The sequence below is a fragment of the Molothrus ater genome, chromosome 27, assembly GCF_012460135.2.
Source record: "Molothrus ater isolate BHLD 08-10-18 breed brown headed cowbird chromosome 27, BPBGC_Mater_1.1, whole genome shotgun sequence".
In the NCBI taxonomy this organism is placed as follows: domain Eukaryota; kingdom Metazoa; phylum Chordata; class Aves; order Passeriformes; family Icteridae; genus Molothrus; species Molothrus ater.
The window spans coordinates 3,966,006-3,986,558 of NC_050504.2; the positions used below are offsets into that span (position 1 = coordinate 3,966,006).

The following is a 20,553-nucleotide window of genomic DNA, read 5'->3' on the forward strand; positions in this document are numbered from 1 at the left end:
AAACCTGAGCAGCACTGTGGAAGGTTTTGTTATGCTTTTAATTAACATTTGAAACACATAAGGCATATGGTAACGTTTGACAGAGGAGCAGTACACATTGTAGTCATGTAAACAGCAGTGGCACAGTTGTCTTCTGTCCAACTTGGTTACACAAAAAAGCGAAATATATTTTTTAAACAAAAGATTTGCTATGTGTCTGTAGGATGAGCAGCACTCGTATCACAAATCTGCAAATCAACACAATTCAGACAGTACAGACCAGACCATATGCTGCAAGAGGCTCACTCAGAGTCTAACACATTTCACATCATGCTCATGTACTACTTGCCAAAAACACTTTGCCATCACGAGGGCTCAGCACAGCAGAGGCTTCAGGCAACTTGAGTGGTTTCACACCTATGATAGCAGCTGTCAGCAGGCCAGGAGCCTGCAGCAGCTGAAGCCTCACACACACAGTGCTTCTTACTGCTCCCTGGTTAATCCATTCTAGTTTAATACAGGTGTCTGAAACAAAACCTAGAGCTGAACTCCTTCCCAGAGCACTGGGCAGGGGCCACCTCTGCTCCCTTCCCCTCCCGCAGTCAGCTTGCAACACAAGTGAGCTTCAGAGAGTCAGAAATGTGGCAAGTGCTGCCTGGTGATAGCAAAGGAGTTGCTTTTTGTCCAAGACCAGCAGCACCAGGCTGGGAGGTCCCTACAGCAATGACAGGAGAGGCACTGGCACCTGCAGCAGGCAGGGCTGGGGGTGCCTCCTCCACTCACCAACTCTTGCACTTCCACCCAGACTTCTCATGGCACAACCTTTGAGTCAAGACAATCAGTAAAATAAACATTAAATTGCACTTCTGGAATGGCACACATGATTAAGTACAGGAATCTCCCAGTTCCTCAGTAGCACAACTTTGCCCTAAACAAGCAACATTGAATGGAATGATTTTTATCCTAGGGTTTCATTTTGGTTTTTTTGCTTTGGTCCTTAGTACACAAACTGGCTGGTTGACTGGATTAAGACACTTGAAGTTGTTTTACACAGGTTCTATACTTACTGGCCCATAAAAAAGAAAAGTAAAAAACCAAAACACAACCAACCACACCCACCTGGAGCAGAACTTTGAGCAGGGGCAGAGGATTGCAAGGTTACATTTAATCTTGGTCTTCCTGTAGGAAAACACTGTTGCTACCAAGAGACACCAAATAGTCAGTGCTGACCTCGAGCAGGCAGTAACTGCTCTTGGCATTCCTGCCTCGATAAGAGCTTCTGGAATTTCTGCTTAGAAAGACATGTGAGCCCAAAAAGAGCCAGGAGCTAGGATTGTTTCTAAAGAGCCAAGGCTGGAGCAGCTGATAAAGCCTCACCCTGGAGCCAAACAGCTCTGCCCTGGGAAAGACAAGGGCTTTACAACAGGTCTTATGGACTGGGGGGTACAGAAGCACCAGGTCAGCCCCAGAAAGGCTGGAACACCTGGGGAGAGAACAGCTAACTCATGGAAAGTCCAACAACATCACCAGAGTTCACAAAACAGAGCTAATAAGAGTCAAAACAGTGTTTTGGCAATACTTTGAAAGGCCAGAATGGAAAAGGCCCCAGTGACTTCTTAGTCATGTAGCAGAAGGCACTGAGATGCTGTTTGCTGTGGCACACAGGAGGCAGCAGGGCAGAGGGGTCTGGTGGCAGCTGTGAGAGCCCTGCCACACTGCCTGACCCAAGGCCATCCATGTAAGGCACTGAGCACGGGACTGGCTCAGGATAAAGCAGGGAGAGAGAGGATGTTGCTATGAACACACCACAACAGCTTTCCCTTTTACAATCTGAAGATGTGCAGGGTTGTGTGCCTTTTGAGCATGCTGCCCTGGCATCAAGGTGAAGTCCAGTTTCTCAGAGGAACAGGTCCAGACTTTCCTTTTCAGCAATTTAGCCAGTCCTTCTGTTTTCACACCTGGTAAAGCAGCATTAGACACTGTTGGATTCAATCTAAATCAGCACAATGGGGCAGGTTGAAAGAAGCAGCAAGATTTTGGATTCAGAAAGGTTAAAAGTTGTGCTTGAGAGTTCCATCAGCCTGTGTTTATGAAGTTCAAGAGATGAACTGACAAGGATCTGTGAGAGGACTCCAGCACTCCTCTGAGGTTGTAGGGAACAGGATTGTTGCAATATTTAAAGTTAGCCAGGGGAAATCCCCTGGAAGCTGTGCCAGTGCATTTCTAAAGAACTCTGGACTGAGCCCAAGCACCTGAACCCCAAGCTGCACTGGCAGAGTCCCACTGAGCAGGCTGAGGGAGAATTCAGAGAGCAGCTCCAGCCCTGTGTGACATGGGCTCTCCTGGGTGGTGCTGGGGCTCCGTGCCCAGCCCTGTGCCCAGTGGGTACCTGCCCTCCTTGGGCCCTGGGCCCTCCCCTGTGGGCTAATTAAGCAGGATTCTAATCTCAAGGTTTTGCTTCTGAAGCACAAGTTCTTCCATGATGGGCAGCTCTTAGTGCCCTTAGGTTTACCATTTCAAATCCAAAATGAAGCCCAAAAGCCCACAACACCTACAACCCACGCCAAGTAAGCACTGACAGCACCAGAGTGGCCCAGAGCTGCAAGCAGGGTCCAGGGCAGCATCACCCAGGGCTCAAGGTGCTCACAGAGCTGGGCTTGGGTCTCTACACAGCTCTGTTTCCAAATACACACAAGGGAAGAAAAGTAGAAGAGGAAACAGTTCTGGTATAGGGAGGAGCATCCCAGGCAGCTCCTAAACCCTCAGTGCCAGAGCCCCAGGACAGATTCAGGGGGAGAAGAGCCAAGCCCTGCTGCAGCAAATGAGCTGGGAGACAATGGAAAACTGCTCAGAATGTGAAGGTAAAGAGGCACCACATTGACACACAGCTGGGCTGGTTGTCATCTACTGCTACCCTGGCAACAGCTTTAGCAACCAGTGTGCCACAGGGAGAGCCAGCCCAGGCTGCTGGGCAGCCAGCCCACAGGAGGGGCTCCTGAAAGGTCCTTCCCAACTGCAACACCTCCTCAGTGCACAGGGCACTGCACAAAGCATTAATAGGGGATTATTTTGTTTCCATCTCACTCAAGTCCAATTCAATACTGCAGCCCTTGGAAATACAAAGACAAGGGTGAAGCCCTAACAACACCAACTTGGAGGCCAACATAATAAAGCACAGAGCCAACATCAATTGTTCCAGTTGTTTGAGACACAGCTGAATCCTTATGGTCTCTAAGAATCAGACACTGCTCAGATCTCTCTATACAATTTGGAAATAGAAAATGGACAGGATCAGGTTATCTAATTGAAACTTTTCTTCTGTAGTCAGACATAGCCCAGCCCAGCCTGTCAGGGTATTTACAGACTGCACAGAGAAGTGACTGCAAAGGGAGTGTGATCTGCAATAGGCTCCAAATTGCCAGGATGGTCAAGGCAAAAACAGCATGAGCTGTTAATATCTGGCTGTGTTAGTGGCCTACAAAAAGCAGAGGGAATAAAGCCAGGTTAGTGTGAACAGAAGAGAAACCCCTGCTTGAATTTAACTAGGCCAGCTGTGGTTTTCCTTTGGCTGTGGAGGAAACATCCTACATTTGGCCAGTCCTCTGCTGAACAGACTTCCCAAAGCTGTCAGTGCAAATGCTGCAGCAGGGCTCAGTTTCTGCAGAGACACTTGGCAGTTGTTACAGTACATTGTGCCTTGACTTTACAGTGACAGGCTGTGCAGTTGTTAGTCACCAACTGCTTGGAAGCTTCAGCCTCACTGCCAGAGAAAAAGGAGGTTAGTCTGGAAATTCAGTGGAGAAACAAGTGGTTGGAAAGCAGTATGAAATAAAGAGGCTTCAAAAGAGAGAGCAGGAGGCATATCTGGCAAAGGGTCAGTCACAACAAGAGCATGCAAACCTCATCTGAATGATAACCATGATGTTCTTGTACTGGTGAAAGATGGGAGATACTGATCTGTCCATTTCCAGGTCCCAAAGAGATCAGGGAGTTGAGTTAAACCATGAATTCATAATCTTCATTCATCTCTTCTGCTTAGTTCTCTGCTTTTTTAGGTTCTTCCTTGGGTGCTTCAGGAACCAGGACGACTTTTCCAACATTCTTCTTTTCTTGCATTTGCTTCATAGCCTCTGCCACCTGGAGGCAAAAGGAGCCTGGTAAGACCCCACCCACTGCAGAGAGCATCCATGCCCCTCCTGGGCCCCTCAGCACCCCCAGAGCAGTCTGAGGCACAGCTTTCCTGGAGTTCAAGCATCTCCCAAGCATTCAGGTGCCTCTGCACAGGTGTGTTTTGGACAGACCTGGGCAACTACCCCAGCAGGTCTATAGGAAACTATCAAGAATTCACAGAGCCCAACCTAAACACACACACACAAGGAGGCTCTGCTCACACAAATGTGGAAGTGCAGTGTGTGTGTCACTCTCCAAAGGGAGGAATCCAGCAACTGCTAGGAGGACAAAGCCTCCACCAGCTGCACAAAACAATAGATGCACACAATTGTATCATTTTTATAATTATTTTTAAGCACCTGGGCCAGGCCTGGAATCAAACCTTTCCTTAAGCTTTTGCATCAGACCAGTTTTCAGGTGTGAACACTGACCATCATCACTAATTTCTTGGCTCCCCTGTAGGAGGTCCTGCCCCAGCATTCCCAAGGGAAGAGCCTGACTCTGCCTGGACCCATCAATGCACTAACCCTGAGCAGAGCAGAGCTGCTGGAAAACCTGCTGCTGCCTTCTAATACCCTCATTCTGCTTCACTGCCTGGGCTCTTCTGCACTCTTGGAAGGGCAGCAACAACCTCCCCATCTGTCTGCTTAATTACAGGCTACAGAGCACTCAGGGCATGCTGCAGTCTGAGGTACAACCCAGCCCCCTCCTGCTGCCCATGGAGCTCAGCTGAGCACCTGCCCTGCTCCCCAGGGACCCTGTCTGGCATTGCCCAGCCCTGTGCACGGCAGCAGAACAGCCCAGCCACTTTACTCAGCCTTAATATTTTAAAAGGAATAAAACTCAGACTCAGAATGTCTGAGAACAGATGGCTATTAGACATTTTCAACAGTTCAGGCCCCATGGACAAGGTGCTCACTCTGTACCACTGGATATCAGCTCAGACTCACCTGATCAAAGGGCCACACAGAGTCTATTTTGGGCTTGATTTTGCCTTGGCTGTACAGGTTAACCAGCTTGGCTACAACACTTCTGAGAAGCTCAACTTCTTCATCCAAATATCCAAGATGGTAGCCACACACAGCCTTGTTCTGGTGCAGGAGCTGCAAGGCAGTGATGCTGAACTGGTTCCACCAGGTTTTAGCCATAGCCATGAGGTTCTTCTTCTGCCCAGTGAGCAGGTTTGCTACACCTGAAAAGAAGGCAAGCCACAGGTGAGCTGGAACACAGCACAGGAGGCAATGGGCACCCCATGGAACAGCTCAGACCAGGCACAGTGAGCGACAGAGCTGAGAAATGACCACAGCAGAACCTGCCCGGTTGATCTTCAATATAAACAGGCACCTGCCTCAGCCTCAAGATCAGCAGAATTTGGATTATCAGCACTCATGTGGCAAAAATACACATGAGAAATGCAGAAATGCAGAACAGCTACTCTCTTTGGCCCTCCTAAGGCAGCAGCAGTGCAGCTAGGAGGGCTGGCAGAGGTAAGAAAGGGTTACAAGTGCCACCCAGCCAGGCTGGCAGGACAGTTTTCCCCTTCTCCTCCAGCCCTGCTTCTCCAGGGGAATCACAAGCTGCAGTGGCTGGGACAACCAAAGCAGCACACTGCTGCAAGTGTCTGGAATCCCACTGGGGGTTGTGTGAGGGCTTTGTCTGTGGGACAAAATCACAGTGTTCCAGGGCTGGGGAATGGAGAGATAAGTATTCAGTAGCCTCAAACCTCATCTCCCACACATCCTCTAAAAGAAAAGCAAGGCTGTGCATTAACTCAGCCTAGACAAAGCAGCTATGCCAGTATCCCTCCCTGAGGACATTCCAGCTTCCCCTGCAGGCACCAGCTTTTACTCCAAGGGAGATTTCACCATGGGAGGGAGGGAAGAGCCTTGCAGGCTGTGAACACAGCTCTGGGGACAAGGCACAAATCTCACTCCCCCTCGATGCCACCAAGCCAAAGCATCCCGAAGACCTTAATGAAACAAAAGAACTGCAACACAGTGAGGAACAGTGTCCCTGACAGCCATGCACCATTGCTGTGTGGATCCAATCCACCCTCACACAGTCCCTGGGCACTTTGCCCACCCCACACTCACCATAAGTGATGACTTTGCCCATCGGCTTCAAGAGGTTAAAAGCTTTGGACGTATCAGATCCTCCCAGAGGGTCCAGGACAATGTCAACACCTAGAGAGGGAATTGGAAGTAAATAAAAGCTTCTTTGCAATTTAAAAGAAATGCAAGAGAGCTGCACAAGTCCTCCACCACATCTCACCTTTGGGAGAGATTTTCCGGACCTCCTCTGCGTAATCCATGGTTCTGTAGTCAATGGGGTGAGCAACTCCACTCTCCTTGAGGTACTCGTGCTTGGAGGCAGATGCTGTGCCAAAAATGGTGACATTTTCTACAGTCTTGCACAGCTGGATGGCAGCAATTCCCACACCACCTGAAAATCAGCAGTAAGAAAGATTTAGAAGCAAACGGCCCCAGCAGTCAGAAAAACCCTCATGCAAAAACTTACTCAGTAAATTATCCCTGCCTGTATCAATCACACAGCACAGCAGCCTGGGGAATAGAGGTTCTGCCTGGTGAGGTTGGAGCCTGGGACACTGAGAGCTGACCCCAGCTGCTGGGAAATGGGGTCAGCACAAAGCCTGCACCTCTGCCAGGTGACATTTTGTCAGTCCAGCCCCATTCGGATCATTTCCTCACCCATGTCATTTATTCAGAAGCTGCACGGTGAAACCAAGAGCCTCAGCACGGTCTGGCAAGAACTATTTACCTGCAGCCATGTGGATGAGGACACTCTGGTTGGGTCTCAGGTTGCCAAAGTCAAACAGAATCATGTAGGCAGTGATGTAGTTAACAAGAAGAGCAGCAGCTTCCTCGAAGCTCATCCCCTCAGGCATCGGGAAGGTGTGACTGGCCGGCACATTCACCACTTCTTGCCAGAGCCCTGACCTGGCCAGGACCATTACCTTGTCACCAACCTAAAATCAGAGGACAACGTGGTCTGAAACAAGCCCCCAAGGTTAGCAGAAGCCATCAGATCCTTGCCCTTGGTATGTCAGAGCTTCTGCATCCACACAGTTCTCTGTGCAGAGGTCTGCAGGGACTGCAGCACCGCTGGACTCAGGCAGGAGAGCTCAGCTGGTTTAACTCCCTCCTCACTGGGAGGCTGCAGCACAGAACCTCTCACCACAGACCTGGGCACACACCAGGAACCCCAGAGACCACAGGCACCCCAGGCTCTGGCTTTGTAGTGCTACCCAAACCCAAATTGTGGTTGCCCAAACCAACCACTGGATTCATGGCAGAGCCCCAACAACACAAGAGGGATGAGGACCATGTCCTGCCCTCCTTGCCCAAGCTTAACACCAAAAAATATTATTGCTGCTCCTTGCCATCACCCTGCCAAGAGGCAGAACCCTTTGGGAATCGCTTAGTAGCATCAATCATGAAAAATGCACCTCTAAACTTAGGAAAACCTCCCGAATCTAAGCCACACAGCCTCCCCAGCTCCTCCCCGCCCGTTCTCCCGGAGCGACAGGACCGGCCCGGGGATGCCGGCCCGCCCTGCCCCTTTGTCCCTGGCCTTTGTCCGCCGCCGAATCTCCGGCGGGTGGGATCGCTGCGGTCCCTGCCGGGGGCTCAGCGCTGCCGGGGCCCACCGGGACTCCCGGGGCGGTTCGGGGCCAGCGGGCCGGGCTCGGCACCTCGGGGCCAGTGGGCCGGGCCGCCCTCACCTGTCGGTCGCGGACGCCGTCGCCGAGGGCGCGGACGGTGCCGGCGCACTCCATGCCGGGGCAGACGGGCGGCGGCGGCAGGCGGTCGTACAGGCCCTGCCGCGCCATCAGGTCGGCGAAGTTGAGCCCGCAGGCGCGGACGGTGACCGAGACCTCCCCGGGCCGCGGCTCCGCGCCGCGCCGCGCCTGCACCTTCACCTTGTCGTAGCCGCCGAACCCGGTCAGCACCAGCGCCCGGTGCTCCGCCGGCGGCTCGGGAGCGGGGGCCGGCTCGGGGGCGGCGGGGGCCGGGGCCGGCTCGGCGGACATGGCGGTGCGGAGCGGCGAGAGCGGCTGCGGGCGCGGCGGCGGCGGCGGCGGCGGCGGGCGGGGAAGGGGCCGGGGCGCGGCCGGGGGCGGAGCGGCTCGGGCGGGGCGGCGGCGGCGGCGGCGGCGGGCGGGGCGGTGAGCCCGGGCAGCCCCCGGGCCCGCTCCCCCTGCCCTACCAGCGTCTTCTCCTGTTCTCCTCCACACCGCATTTTTTGTCTTTATATTCCTTTTTATTTCTCTTTATTTATTTATTTATTTATTTATTTTTTTACTAAATGATTCCTTTCGAGCAAACACGCCCCCCCTTCCTGGGGACATGGTTGAAATGGCAGCAGTTTTGCTGCTGGAGCATCATTTCATCATTTCCCTGAGTTACTTTTACAATTCATAGTGCGGAAATCCCGACGCTTGCGGGCAGCTCAGCGGCTCTGCGGCAGGGAGGAGGCTCGGGCTACGCAGAGGTCGGAGGGAGGAACTGAATTCTAATCCTGCAGCTAAAGACAAATAAATCAGGCAGCGTGTGCAGACAGATCGCTGGATCCAGCCTCTCTTTCTGCCAGCAGACATCAGCCTCCTCCATGAGCTCTCTGCTCGGGTCCCTGTCCGGCTCTCAGATATCACAGATATCACAGATATCAAAGATATCACATTCCCAGATATCACTCTGGGAATGTGTGAACACTCCCATTTCCATCGGGAATGCCGGTCCGGTGCCATTTTGTGAGTGCGGAGCACAACAGAATCCACACCCCGCTTATCTGATCTTGATGAGCCCATCCCAAACCACCCGCGGCCACCGCAGGGTGACTGCTCAAGCGAGCGAATCAGAGAGCCCCCGAAACAGAAAAACATCCGTGCCCAAAAAGAAAACACAAACCACCCAGAGGATAATCGGTGTGCTGGGAAATTCCTGTGTCATTCCCAAGCCAAGCAAAACCCTGCACGGGGCACTGCCAGCACTGTGACAGCTTTGGCTGGCCCATGGATCAGCAAACTCTGGTGTGAAAAATGTGTATTTTATGATTGGCTTTTCGCAAATATCAAAATGAATATTATATGTGTTGTGTTAGAAAGTGATGCTGTACTAATTCTCTAGGTAGTGTGGTAAATATAGTTTTAGGTTATAACATAATGTTAAAATAGGAACTACGCTATGGAAGATACTTTTTTTTAAAGAGAGGACTCGCAGCGAGATAGCAGCCACAGGACACCTGAATCTTTCAGAGAAAAAGAATTTATTGCTCCATTATCAAAAGAAATTAGCTTCTTCCTGCCTTGCTCAGCCCTGAAGAGGAAGAAGCTGACACTGCCCAGACAGAATCCTGTGTTTGAATGGAATTTATGCATCGTGTACGAGGTGTATGAATATGCAACAGGCTGTTGCTTTTAAGGGTTAATCCTGTGTTAACGTGGGTCCTTTTTCGGGCTTATTTTGCCCAGAAAAGGTACCCAGACTGTCTGTAACTCTTTGTTTCTATTGTCTTGTATTGTCCTAATCCCAATTGTCCAAATTTTTATTACTCTAATTATATTACTATTTTTATAACCATTTTATTACTACTACTAATAAATTAGATTTTAAATAATAAATTATTATATTTAATAATTCTTATATTTAAATAGAAAAATATTATATTATATTATATTATATTATATTATATTATATTATATTATATTATATTATATTATATTATATTATATTATATTATATTATATTATATTTATAATTAATAATAATAGTAATAAACGAAATTTTAAAATTCTAAAACCAAGTGATTGCATTTTTCACACTGGCATCTCCAGGGCCTTTGCTGGCTGCAGGAGGCCCAGTGTGAGCTGCTGAACTGGGCTGCAGGAGCTCTGCATGGCTGTGCCCTGCAGGATGCTCCAGGCTGGGCTGCCCTGACCCTGGCAGTGCCTGGGACTGCTCAGGAAGAGGAGCACAAAGACAGGAAAGGAGGCAGGGGGACAGAAGAGCCTGGGGAGGACAGGCTCCTCGTGGTGTGTGGCAGATTTATGGGCGTTGGGGTGGCTGCCGTGGGGACAAGGAGGAAATCATGTCCAGTACAGCTTCACCCTTTGTTTGCTGTTGGTCAGCTCTGGGAAATACAGATGTGCCTTCCTGATGTGTGGGCGAGTCCCACAGCCCAGATTAGAAAGAAGCAGTCAAAACAACCCTCTGTCTTCTGCTGCTCTTCCTAGGAGCTTTCCCAGCCCTCCTTCTTTCAGTGATTTGTATTCACAGCTGTCAGGGCTCTTGTGGTGGGTTAAACCAAAGGTGGATGCTGGCCCAAAGGGAGCCTCTATCCACCTCAGAGCTCAGGGAAGATCCCCAGAGACTGAGTGGTTACTGAAGGCAGTGGATTTGGGAAGTCAGATTCCTCTTCTGTGAGACTGCTCCATCTGTGTGAAGCTCTGGAGCAGATTGGACAGGACAGGGACATTTCTGCACATGGCAGGTCCGGACTCTCTTTCTGCCTTGGTCTCTTTGGTGTTTCTGAGTCAATTTTTCCTTATCAGCTCAGTCAGGAACATTGTCTCTGTAAATCCTCACCCACGGTTGTTTTCTCCCTGTGTTGGAGCCGCAGGGTTAAGGTCAGTCCTGGCTCTGGAGCTGTGTGAGTGAGGCTGTTTTGGGGAGCAGTCAGGGAGCTGCTGGTGTGCAGGGCATGGGCTGGGCATGTGCAGCTGGCACACCCTGAGCTGGGACCCCCAGCACATCAGGGGGGACATCAGCTGCTGGGAAATGGGGTCAGCATGAAGCTGCATCTCTGGGACATCAGCTGCTGGGGAATGGGGTCAGCATGAAGCTGCATCTCTGGGACATCAGCTGCTGGGGAATGGGGTCAGCATGAAGCTGCATCTCTGGGACATCAGCTGCTGGGGAATGGGGTCAGCATGAAGCTGCATCTCTGGGACATCAGCTGCTGGGAAATGGGGTCAGCATGAAGCTGCATCTCTGGGACATCAGCTGCTGGGAAATGGGGTCAGCATGAAGCTGCATCTCTGGGACATCAGCTGCTGGCACCCCAGCACATCAGGGCGCTGCCCGCAGGACATTGGGAGCATTAGCTAGACAAAATTATTTTTCCCAGTGGAATTGCTGCTCTAGCCCATTTTCCAGCAAGCTCTCCAAATGTGAGCTCTTGCTGCCATTCTGAATGGTGCTGACTTGTGATTTACAGCCAGAGGTGGGCACAGGCCCCTGAGGTAGCTGTTCTCCTTCTCCCTCTGCCAGACACTCAGCTTTCCAGCAGCTCTGCACCTCCCTGGAAGCTGCTGTCCTGCTTTTTCCTGCTGTCCTGCTTTTTCCAGCCTCCTGCATCCCCCCCTGATCCCCTGAAAGGGGTTGAGGAGGATGTGCCACAGTAGGAGCAGTGCCAGCTCCCCTGCCTGGCCCTTTGTTCCTTGTCCTTTTATTCCTACCAAGGGCTCTAGCACTCCCTCTGCTCTGCTCTCAAGGACATTTGAACAATGACCAGGCAAAAGATAAAAAAGCCCAACTGGCAGCAGTTTCCTGGTCAGCAAGCAGCTGCCAGTGCCAGCTCCCAGGGCTGTCTCAGGACACAACCCCAGAGACTCAGGCCCACAAAATCCTCACCTTGCAGGGCAGGGCTCCCTGAGACCCCTCTGGTGGCCAGGGGCCAGCTGCTGGACATGGGGTGGCTCCACCCCACAGGTGAGGTGCTCAAATTTGGGGTTCCCCATTCCAGCTCTGGCCCTGACCTGGTGCCAGCATCCTCCTCTCCTGCTCTGCTGGTGCTGCCCCCCTTTCATCCTGCCCAAGCTGCAGGCCAGGGCAAGGGCTGGGCTTGGGAAGCAGCTCTGGGGCTGCAGTCAGCCCCCATGGGGTGCTCAGACCCTTTCAGGGCTCTGCAGTTTGGTATCCTGGCTCTACAGCAAGTGTTGACCTCCATCCATCTGCCTGGATTTGTTGGGAACTCCAGAAAGATTCCTCCTGCCTCTGCTCTGCCTTTTCTTCACCCTGGCACGCAGCGTGTTAGGATGCACAGAGAGGGACACACAGACAAGATCCCACCTGCAGCACACACACCAGGAGTGCTGTGCCTCCTGGTGACACTTTCTGTGCCTGTATCACGGTAAATGACATTTAGATTTGACAGCTAGAGCAGCAGGTGGAAGAGATCTGACAGAACCCCTCAGACACAGCTGCCACTCACAGCTGCAGCTCCCTGCGCTGCTGTTTTGATCACAGACAAATTGAGGCACTTGTCACTGAAGCTCAGTGGATGGCAGCTTGCTGAAGAAATCCTCCCAGCACAGAGCATCATTCCCACAAGGGCTGTGGGAATTCTCCATTTTTGCCCAGCAGCAGAGGCTGGGATGTGCAGAGGCAGTGAATGGCATGGGGCCAGATCCCAGGTGTGCACTGAGCAGATCCTCCTCTGGAAGGAGGCACTTTCTCCACTGCAGTCCTTGGAGAAATCGTGTGAAATGAGAATCAGTCTCCTTAACTTCAACCTTATGCCACAGCATCAATAATTTACTGACAATTATAGTCCCAAAATCACAGGCTTAGCACATCCACATGCTGTGCACCCGTGAGAACCCCATTATCTGATGATCAGTGGGTTTTACCACACTGAAAATGCACAGACTTGCCTCTGTGTGCTCAGGCTTTCTGGGGTACAGGAGGCAGGATTGGACAGTGTAGCTGTGCCTTGGATCAAGACCTGGTGTGAAAAATGTGTATTTTATGATTGGCTTTTCACAAATATTCAAATGAATATTATATGTGTTGTGTTAGAAAGTGATGCTGTATTCATTTTCTTAAGTAGTCTGTTAAATATAGTTTTAGGTTATAACATAATGTTAAAACAGAAACTATGCTATATAGGATACTCTTTTTTTAAAGAGAGGAATGAGGTACTCACACTGAGATAGCAGCCACAGGACACCTGAATCTTTCAGACAAAGAGAATTTATTGCTCCATTATCAGAAGAAACAAACTTCTTCCTGCCTCGCTCAGCCCTGAAGAGGAAGAAGCTGACACTGCCCAGACAGAATCCTGTGTTTGAATGGAATTTATGCATCATGGATGAGGTGTATGAATATGCAACAGGCTGTTGCTTTTAAGGGTTAATCCTCCGTTAACGTGGGTCCTTTTTTGGGCTTATTTTGCCCAGAAAAGGTACCCAGACTGTCTGTAACTCTTTGTTCTTATTGTTTCGTATTGTCCTAATCCCAATTGTCCAAATTATTATTACTCTAATTATATTGCTATTTTTATAACCATTTTATTACTATTAAACTTTGAAAAATTCTAAAAACAAGCGATTGGCGTTTTTCACACCTGGGTTTCTCTGCAGCACCACCACCTCTGCTGCTGTCCGGGGGCCCTTTTTTTATGATTTTCAACCATAAAATAATAACACAAATAAAGCATTTTTCACACCTCCAGAAGGGTGTTTCAGAGGCTCAGCTCGCTGTCTGCACACAGAGAAATCTGCAGCAGTAATTGAGGCGTTGCTCTTCCTCAGCCTCCAGCACACATGCTCTGACTTTCTGCAGTCTTCCAGCAGAAGCCTTGGCACTTGGATGCCTCCTTGCTTTAATCCCTGAGGTTGCTGAAGGATGCTGCTTTCATCTGATAGCATTTGTGGACTGTTATAATGAGCTTTGGCTTGCTGAGATAAATTAAATTGCTCACCCAGAGGTGCAAACTTCATTAATGCCAGCAGTGAGTCAGATCAGCATTATTCTAGCCCAGAATGTAAACAGGCTGGACACATGAAAGGGGATTTGGCTGGGATTTTTTTTTTTTCTCTTTCTTTTTTTAACCTTCCTAATTGCTGCTGACTTGTATTTGCTGCATCTCTACGTTGGAATAAATCAGCCCAGACTCAATTTTCTTCATGCAGAAAGCCAATTCTTTATTCACAAAGCTCATATTTGTAGGAAATATCAGAAGGCACTGTGTTAAACCTAATTGGTCAGCAATACAGTGAAACTCAGTTCATTCATATTTTATATTTCTATCAAATTTTCTCTCTCTAGATATGTTTACATTTTTCCTGTGTGGGCTCTCATGGGACAAATTTCATTGTTTGCACAGGTGCATTTGTTTTTCACCCTCAGAATAGATTGTTGTGTTAAATCTACTTCTCATTTGCATGAAGAAACATCAAGGCAAAACAATACATGCAGTGAACAAGAAACTGGCAGTAATCAAGAATAAGTCAGGTACAGCAATTAAGAATATTTCAGATAGTACACATAATTAATAATACATGTGAAATCAGGTAATTAGGAATCTCTGAAATACTGTACCATCATCCCAGAGTCTGCAAACAGCTGACAAACCTCAATTTAGTGAGGGCTTGGATAATTATTTCCAGATAATAATACCCAAGCTTACTCTAAAAATAGGTTCAGCTATCATATATAAAGGGTCAAATTGTGAAGTCAAAGTGACCTGAATCTGGTTTTGGTGCAGAAAACATTTGGGTTTGTTGGCAAATTCTCCATCCAGGTAGAGCCAAGGCCTGGCCACCACTCAAGCTCCAACTGGGAGGGAATTCCCTAAACACATTTTAAAATTCCCTTTTAAAACAAGGCTCTTAAGAATAGCAGCAGTTATGAGTAAAGGCCTTGGGTTAAAGACTGATCAAACCATCCAGTAGCTGGGTCCCTCTGAAGTTTCCTTCAGGACTGAGATGCTTCAAACACAGCAAACTGCTGGAGTGCTTCTGTAATGATAACTGGGGAAAACCACCAGACTTGCAGTTTGGAGGGGGGTTTCAATGAAGCTCAGGTATCTTTCCTTGGAACTCTGAAAAATACTTAAAATTATGAGACAGCATTGGGTCAAACCATAGAGCCGGTGCAGGGACCAGCCAGAGAGCTCAGCTGGTCTAAGAGATGCATAAGTGGCTAGAGAAGAAAAAAGGGATCCTGAAACGACATGTGTCTTTTAGATAATTACACAAAAAGATGTTAAAGAATATAAGAAGCCAGCTATAAATACAGTAATAGCATCTTATGAATGATGCCTATTATAAAATCAGTAAATTCACGTCATGTAATCAATGCATCAGCAATAACTATCTTAGGAAGTTGAGATAACAACTTTCTAAACAGTCATGTCCCCAAGACAGCAAAAGGAACAGAGGAAACACGGAATCACCTCACAATCAATAACAGCCATAATGTAGAATCATCACTAATTCTTCTGCGTTATCTATGGAAGATAAAACAGCAGAGATTGTTAACAAGCAATAAAATCTTTGATAAAATCAAGGGTGAACACTCTGTACCTTCTTTATCCACAAACAGGTGTTCACCAGTGTTTCTTCACAGCTGTTTCAGTCAGAGTCATCTCCGAAAAGAAAACAACTGTACATCTTACAATGCAGAAAAGTGACATTTAACTGTCTTAGATTGCAATGCAAGACGTAACCAGGAGCATGTGTTCTATCACCAGCTGTTAAAACCAGGTGGGGGAATGTTCTTTATCTCTGCCATGACCCATCCCTCATAACTCTGGGGGATATCCTCTGCAAATGGGCCAGCTGTTAAAACTAGCTGTGAAAAGTGCGTATTATATGGCTCTGTGCAGATATTTACGACGTGTGTTATGTTGTATTGATTAGTAGTGCTGTATTAACATTTTAATAGTGCTGTAAACGTAGTTTTGTGGTTCGAATGTAACTTTTGTAGTTAAAATAGAAACTGTGTATGTGGGATATTTTTTACAAGAGAGGAATGAGGAACTCGTACCAGATAGCAGCCACAGGACACCTGAATCTTTCAGACAAAGAGAATTTATTGCTCCATTATCAGAAGAAACGAACTTCTTCCTGCCTTGCTCAGTCCTGAAGACACCATCAGGATTCAGAGGAAGAAGCTGACAGTGCCCAGACAGAATCCTGTGTTTGAATGGAATTTATGCATCGTGTACGAGCTGTATGAATATGCAACAGGTTATTGCTTTTAAGGGTTAATCCTCTGTCAACCTGGGTCCTTTTTCGGGCTTATTTTACCCAGAAAGAGGTACTCGGTCTGTCCACAACTCTTTGTTTTTTCTTGTCTTGTATTATCCTAATCTCAATTGTCCAAATTGTTATTACTCTAATTATATTACTATTTTTATAACCATTTCATTACTATTAAACTTTTAAAAATTTTAAAAACAAGCGATTGGCGTTTTTCCCAGCAGCAGCCGAGCGTTCACTCACCGCTGTTCTTGTCCCCGCTGTCCCCAGGATCGCTGCGCGTTTCTCTCCCCAGCAGCCCCGGGGCTGCCTCACCTTGCGCGGCTCTTTTGGCTGCGCATCTCCCGCGGTTCGGGACGGCGTTTGCAGCTCGCAGTTCTGCTCCCACCGGCCGCTCGCTTTCTCCCGGGTGTTGTGCTCATTTCTGTGCGTTCCGCACCGTCTGCAGCCCCTCCTGTGCACCTCCTGCTCCTCTCCGCTTCACCGGCTCTTGTCTTTGCTGTTTGCACGCCGATCCCGCTGCTGACCGTAGCCGTAACCTTTTTTTGCTGCTTTGCGTGTTCCTTTTTTGCTGCTTTGCATATTCCTTTTTTGCTGCTTTGCATATTCCTTTTGCTGCTTTGCATATTCCTTTTGCTGCTTTGCGTATTCCTTTTTTTTTGCTGCTTTGCGTGTTCCTTTTTTGCTGCTTTGCGTATTCGCTGCTGGAATTTCTATCCGTGCCGATCCTGCGGCCGGTGCTGCGTTTGTGCGCTCCGCCCGCTCTCGCTGCAATCTTCCTTTCACATCTTTGTATTTTCCGTCTCTGAGTCCCGTCCCGCGGTTTCACCTCCTCCTTTTGTGACAGGCTGCTCGTCTCGCGTCGATCACGTCTTCGGGGACACCTTCTGTTGGAATAAATCAGCCCAGACTCCATTTTCTTCATGCAGAAAGCCAATTCTTCATTCAGCAAGCTCATACTTGTAGGAAATATCAGCAGGCACTGTGTTGAACCTAATTGGTCAGCAATACAGTGAAACTCAGTTCATTGGATGCTAAGGGCCAGTGTATGTGTCTATCAAATTTTCCCTCTCTAGATATGTTTACACTTCTCCTTTGTGGGTTCTCATGGGACAAATTTCATTGTTTACACAGGTGCATTTGTTTTTCACCCTCAGAATAGATTGTTGTGTTAAATTAATTTCTCATTTGCAGGATGTATTCAACAACCTGGGAATATATGTCCACGAGAACTTGCAAATTTCTTTTTAGCAGCACTTTGAAGAAATGCCAGGCCAGCTTTGGCAATTTTGGCAGAGCAAAGCCTGATTTCATAACGCCTTTATTTTATAATTCTTCTACCTGGCTATGACACTCTGCTGCTTTTCTACCTCTTTATCTTCCAGGGGAAAGCATCAAATAGCACCTCTCTGGGCTGAATGATTCAACTCCACGTGTTCATAGTTAGCAATACTCTACAGCTTGGCCTGGGTGGTTTCTAGCTCTTTCCCACATTTGACAAATCCAAAAAGATATTTAAGACTAGATCTGGTGGGACACTGAAGTGTGTCCCTTATTTCTGTCCCAGGCTGGGAAATAAGACATTGCACACTGAGACAAATGCCGAAGAGAAGAGGGGTAAAAACTGAACAATCATCATAAAAATGCAGGAAACTGTCACTGCACGGTGTCATGAGCAGGAGCTCTGTCTCTGATCCCAGGGTGACACCAGGGCACCTCTCACCAGGTGTGTCTGTGCTTCTTGCAGGGACCCTGGCTGTGTGACAGACGCCAGGACACTGCTCACTCAGTAATTCACTTGCTCACCACTTTTGAAGTTCAGTCCAGAGACTCTGGACTGGCTGTACAGGACCAAACTCTGGGGATCTGTGGACCAGAATAAGATGTCACAGGCTCCAAGTTTCAGGCTGTGGGGTCCTTCAGTGAAAATTGGCTTCTCACAGTATATTATATATATATATATATATATATATGTGTGTGTGTGTGTGTGTGTGTATATATATATGTATATATATATATGTGTATATATATATATACATATATATATAAATATACATATAATACATATATATAATATATATAATCTACATATTATATATATATATATATATATATATACATATCATATATAATAATATATACCTTTTTTCCCGGTGCAGAATATCTTCACTTGTTTCTTTGTACAGAGAATGGCATCAATATAACCCAATAAACTGAATTCATAATAGCAATTAAGACCCCGAGAGGGTGGATCAGCAAGGGAGGATCCAGCCACTGGGGAAGCACTTCCAGGAGCAAACGTGTGAGAGCCATCTGTCGCCTCTCCACACACAGTGACAGCCACAGCAAGGCTCTGCAGCCTACTCAGAAAATTCACACCATGATGAAGGCTCGTTGAATGCATTCTGCAACAGAATATATTCACCAGGGGTGGGTGAATTCTGCTCTGCACTGAAGGGGAGGTGAGGCTCAGCCATGGTGGTGCCCCGAAGCTCTGAGCAGGAGGGGCAGCTGGCTGCCTCTCCCTCTCCTGAAGGAAAATGTGGCAGTGGGGTTTGCAGAGCTCTGAGTGCTCCCTGCAGAGAGCGTCCTGCCTCCACTGGAGCAGGCTTTCCACAACCTGATGGTGGGGAGCAAAAACCAAATTCCTACTGAGAAACATGGGGAAGTGCTGTCAGAAAGGGGAAAACCCTGCTCCAGGTGACACTGATGAACACCCTGCACTCCTTTACCTGCAGTCACAAGACAATGAACTTTCCTTTCCATTCCCCTGCATAAAAATGGAGTGACATGCGCACATATAAGGCAAAAAATCACTACAGGCCTTATAAAACCTGTCAGTGCTGCACAGGCTCCTTTCCCCAGGGAGAGCTGGAGGAAATAAGCATGAGACAGACACTCAGCATTCTGCTGAAGACAAGGCTGGGAGGCCCAGGGATGCTGCAGCAAAACCCACAGCACAAAGAACAGACTGCGCCAGCTCCTGGCCCACAAAAAGCAGGAATAAGAGCAGCTGAGGACAGGAGCTGCAGGGATTCCAGGACTACCTTGTCTCCTTGGACCACCTCATCCCTCCAGCTTTTGGGTCTTCTCTGGTTTGTGATGATGAGGTGGGACCTGAATTCCCACCTGGCCAGCTGAATGTGCCTCAGACACACCTTTAGCCCTGCTTGCACCTGGCTGCTGTCCTAGGGCTGCACCCTGGGAGTGGGACCTGCGTGGTTTGTGACCACATGAAGGCATCAGCTCCAAAGTGCTGACTGAGGCTGGTGTGTCCCCGGGGGCAAGGCTGGCAGGGCTGTCAGAAGGCCAAGAAGCACCTGAAACCACTGGGTACCTACATGGCAACCCCCTGTGCCTTGCTCCCTGTCTTTGCTCTTCACTTGTCCCAGCATCATGCACAGCACCAATATTTATATACAAAACATGACTGTGATTTCAGCAAAAAACAATCTGCCTCCTCAGTCCATTAATAATCTTGTTTCGCTGCCAAAACATTTTCATTTCCTTTTCTCCAGGCCTTCTTTGTCTTCCTTGTGACTATTTTCACTGCATTTTCTGACAGGCAGCCTGTCAGTTTGCCATTTAGGTGAATCTTTCTGCAGCGTGGCCAGCAAAATACGAGCAGCAGAGAAGGCTGCTAATTAAAATCACTGCCTGTAATTTATAGATGTGCTGTCTGTGCTCGGGGAGGGATGGAGAGCAGAAATCTCTGCCCTCTCTGCAGAGGGCTGTGAGGCCAGCCTGGGGTCATGCAGCTGCTGCAGTTCCCTGTCCCTGCTGATGTCACTTGGCCACGGACATCGGGGACAGGGGTTCTTTGAGCACAGAATTCCAGCTGTCCCCATTTATAGTGGATATTTTTGCTGCCGACGAGGGGAGAGAATGGTGAGGAGGACTCCATTGATATCAAAAGGCTAATTAATAACTTTCTTATAATATATTATTCTATACATCTAAAACTGAACCTGCCAAGCACTCAACTCTGCACACACTGCACCAAATCTTGTGACAGTCCCAACACACACACACACACACCTGGCCCTGACAGGCCAAGGAAACAAAACACCATCACTGTGGGTAAACAATTTCCATGTTGCATTCTACTTTTGCACAAACACAGGCACAGGAAATTATAAGAATTGTTTTTCCTTTCTCTGAGGTTCAGAGAATGCGAATCCCAGAAATATTCTTGGGAAGGATTTTGTGCCTTGCTTTTCTCTGTGAAGAGAAATGTGGGGCTACACTCGCTTCTGCCGAATTCCTCAGGGAGCAGCTCCTGTTCCCTGGGCAGCCCCGGTGAAAGGGGCATCTCCCGGGCAGGGAAAGCAACGAGGGGCTGGGGCTGGGAGCCCATCCCGGGGGTTTGAGCCCATCCCGGGGGGTGCGAGCCCATC

General features: G+C 48.5%; 1 protein-coding gene and 1 long non-coding RNA gene across 2 annotated transcripts; both read right to left on the reverse strand.

Annotated features, from left to right (window-relative positions):
• Nucleotides 1-19: 19 nt before the first annotated feature.
• On the reverse strand, nt 20-8,237 carry VAT1 (vesicle amine transport 1). Its single transcript, XM_036399057.2, has 6 exons — nt 7,892-8,237; nt 6,928-7,135; nt 6,421-6,591; nt 6,243-6,332; nt 5,100-5,341; nt 20-4,116 (listed from the first exon to the last, which is right to left on the reverse strand). The coding sequence occupies exons 1-6, from the start codon at nt 8,198-8,200 to the stop codon at nt 4,015-4,017; spliced, it is 1,122 nt and encodes a 373-aa protein (XP_036254950.1). The 5' UTR covers nt 8,201-8,237; the 3' UTR covers nt 20-4,014.
• A 5,832-nt stretch (nt 8,238-14,069) lies between these two features.
• On the reverse strand, nt 14,070-17,101 carry LOC129046954 (uncharacterized). Its single transcript, XR_008508863.1, has 2 exons — nt 16,400-17,101; nt 14,070-15,004 (listed from the first exon to the last, which is right to left on the reverse strand). It is a non-coding gene; the product is annotated as an uncharacterized LOC129046954 (long non-coding RNA).
• Between the last annotated feature and the right edge of the window lie 3,452 nt (nt 17,102-20,553).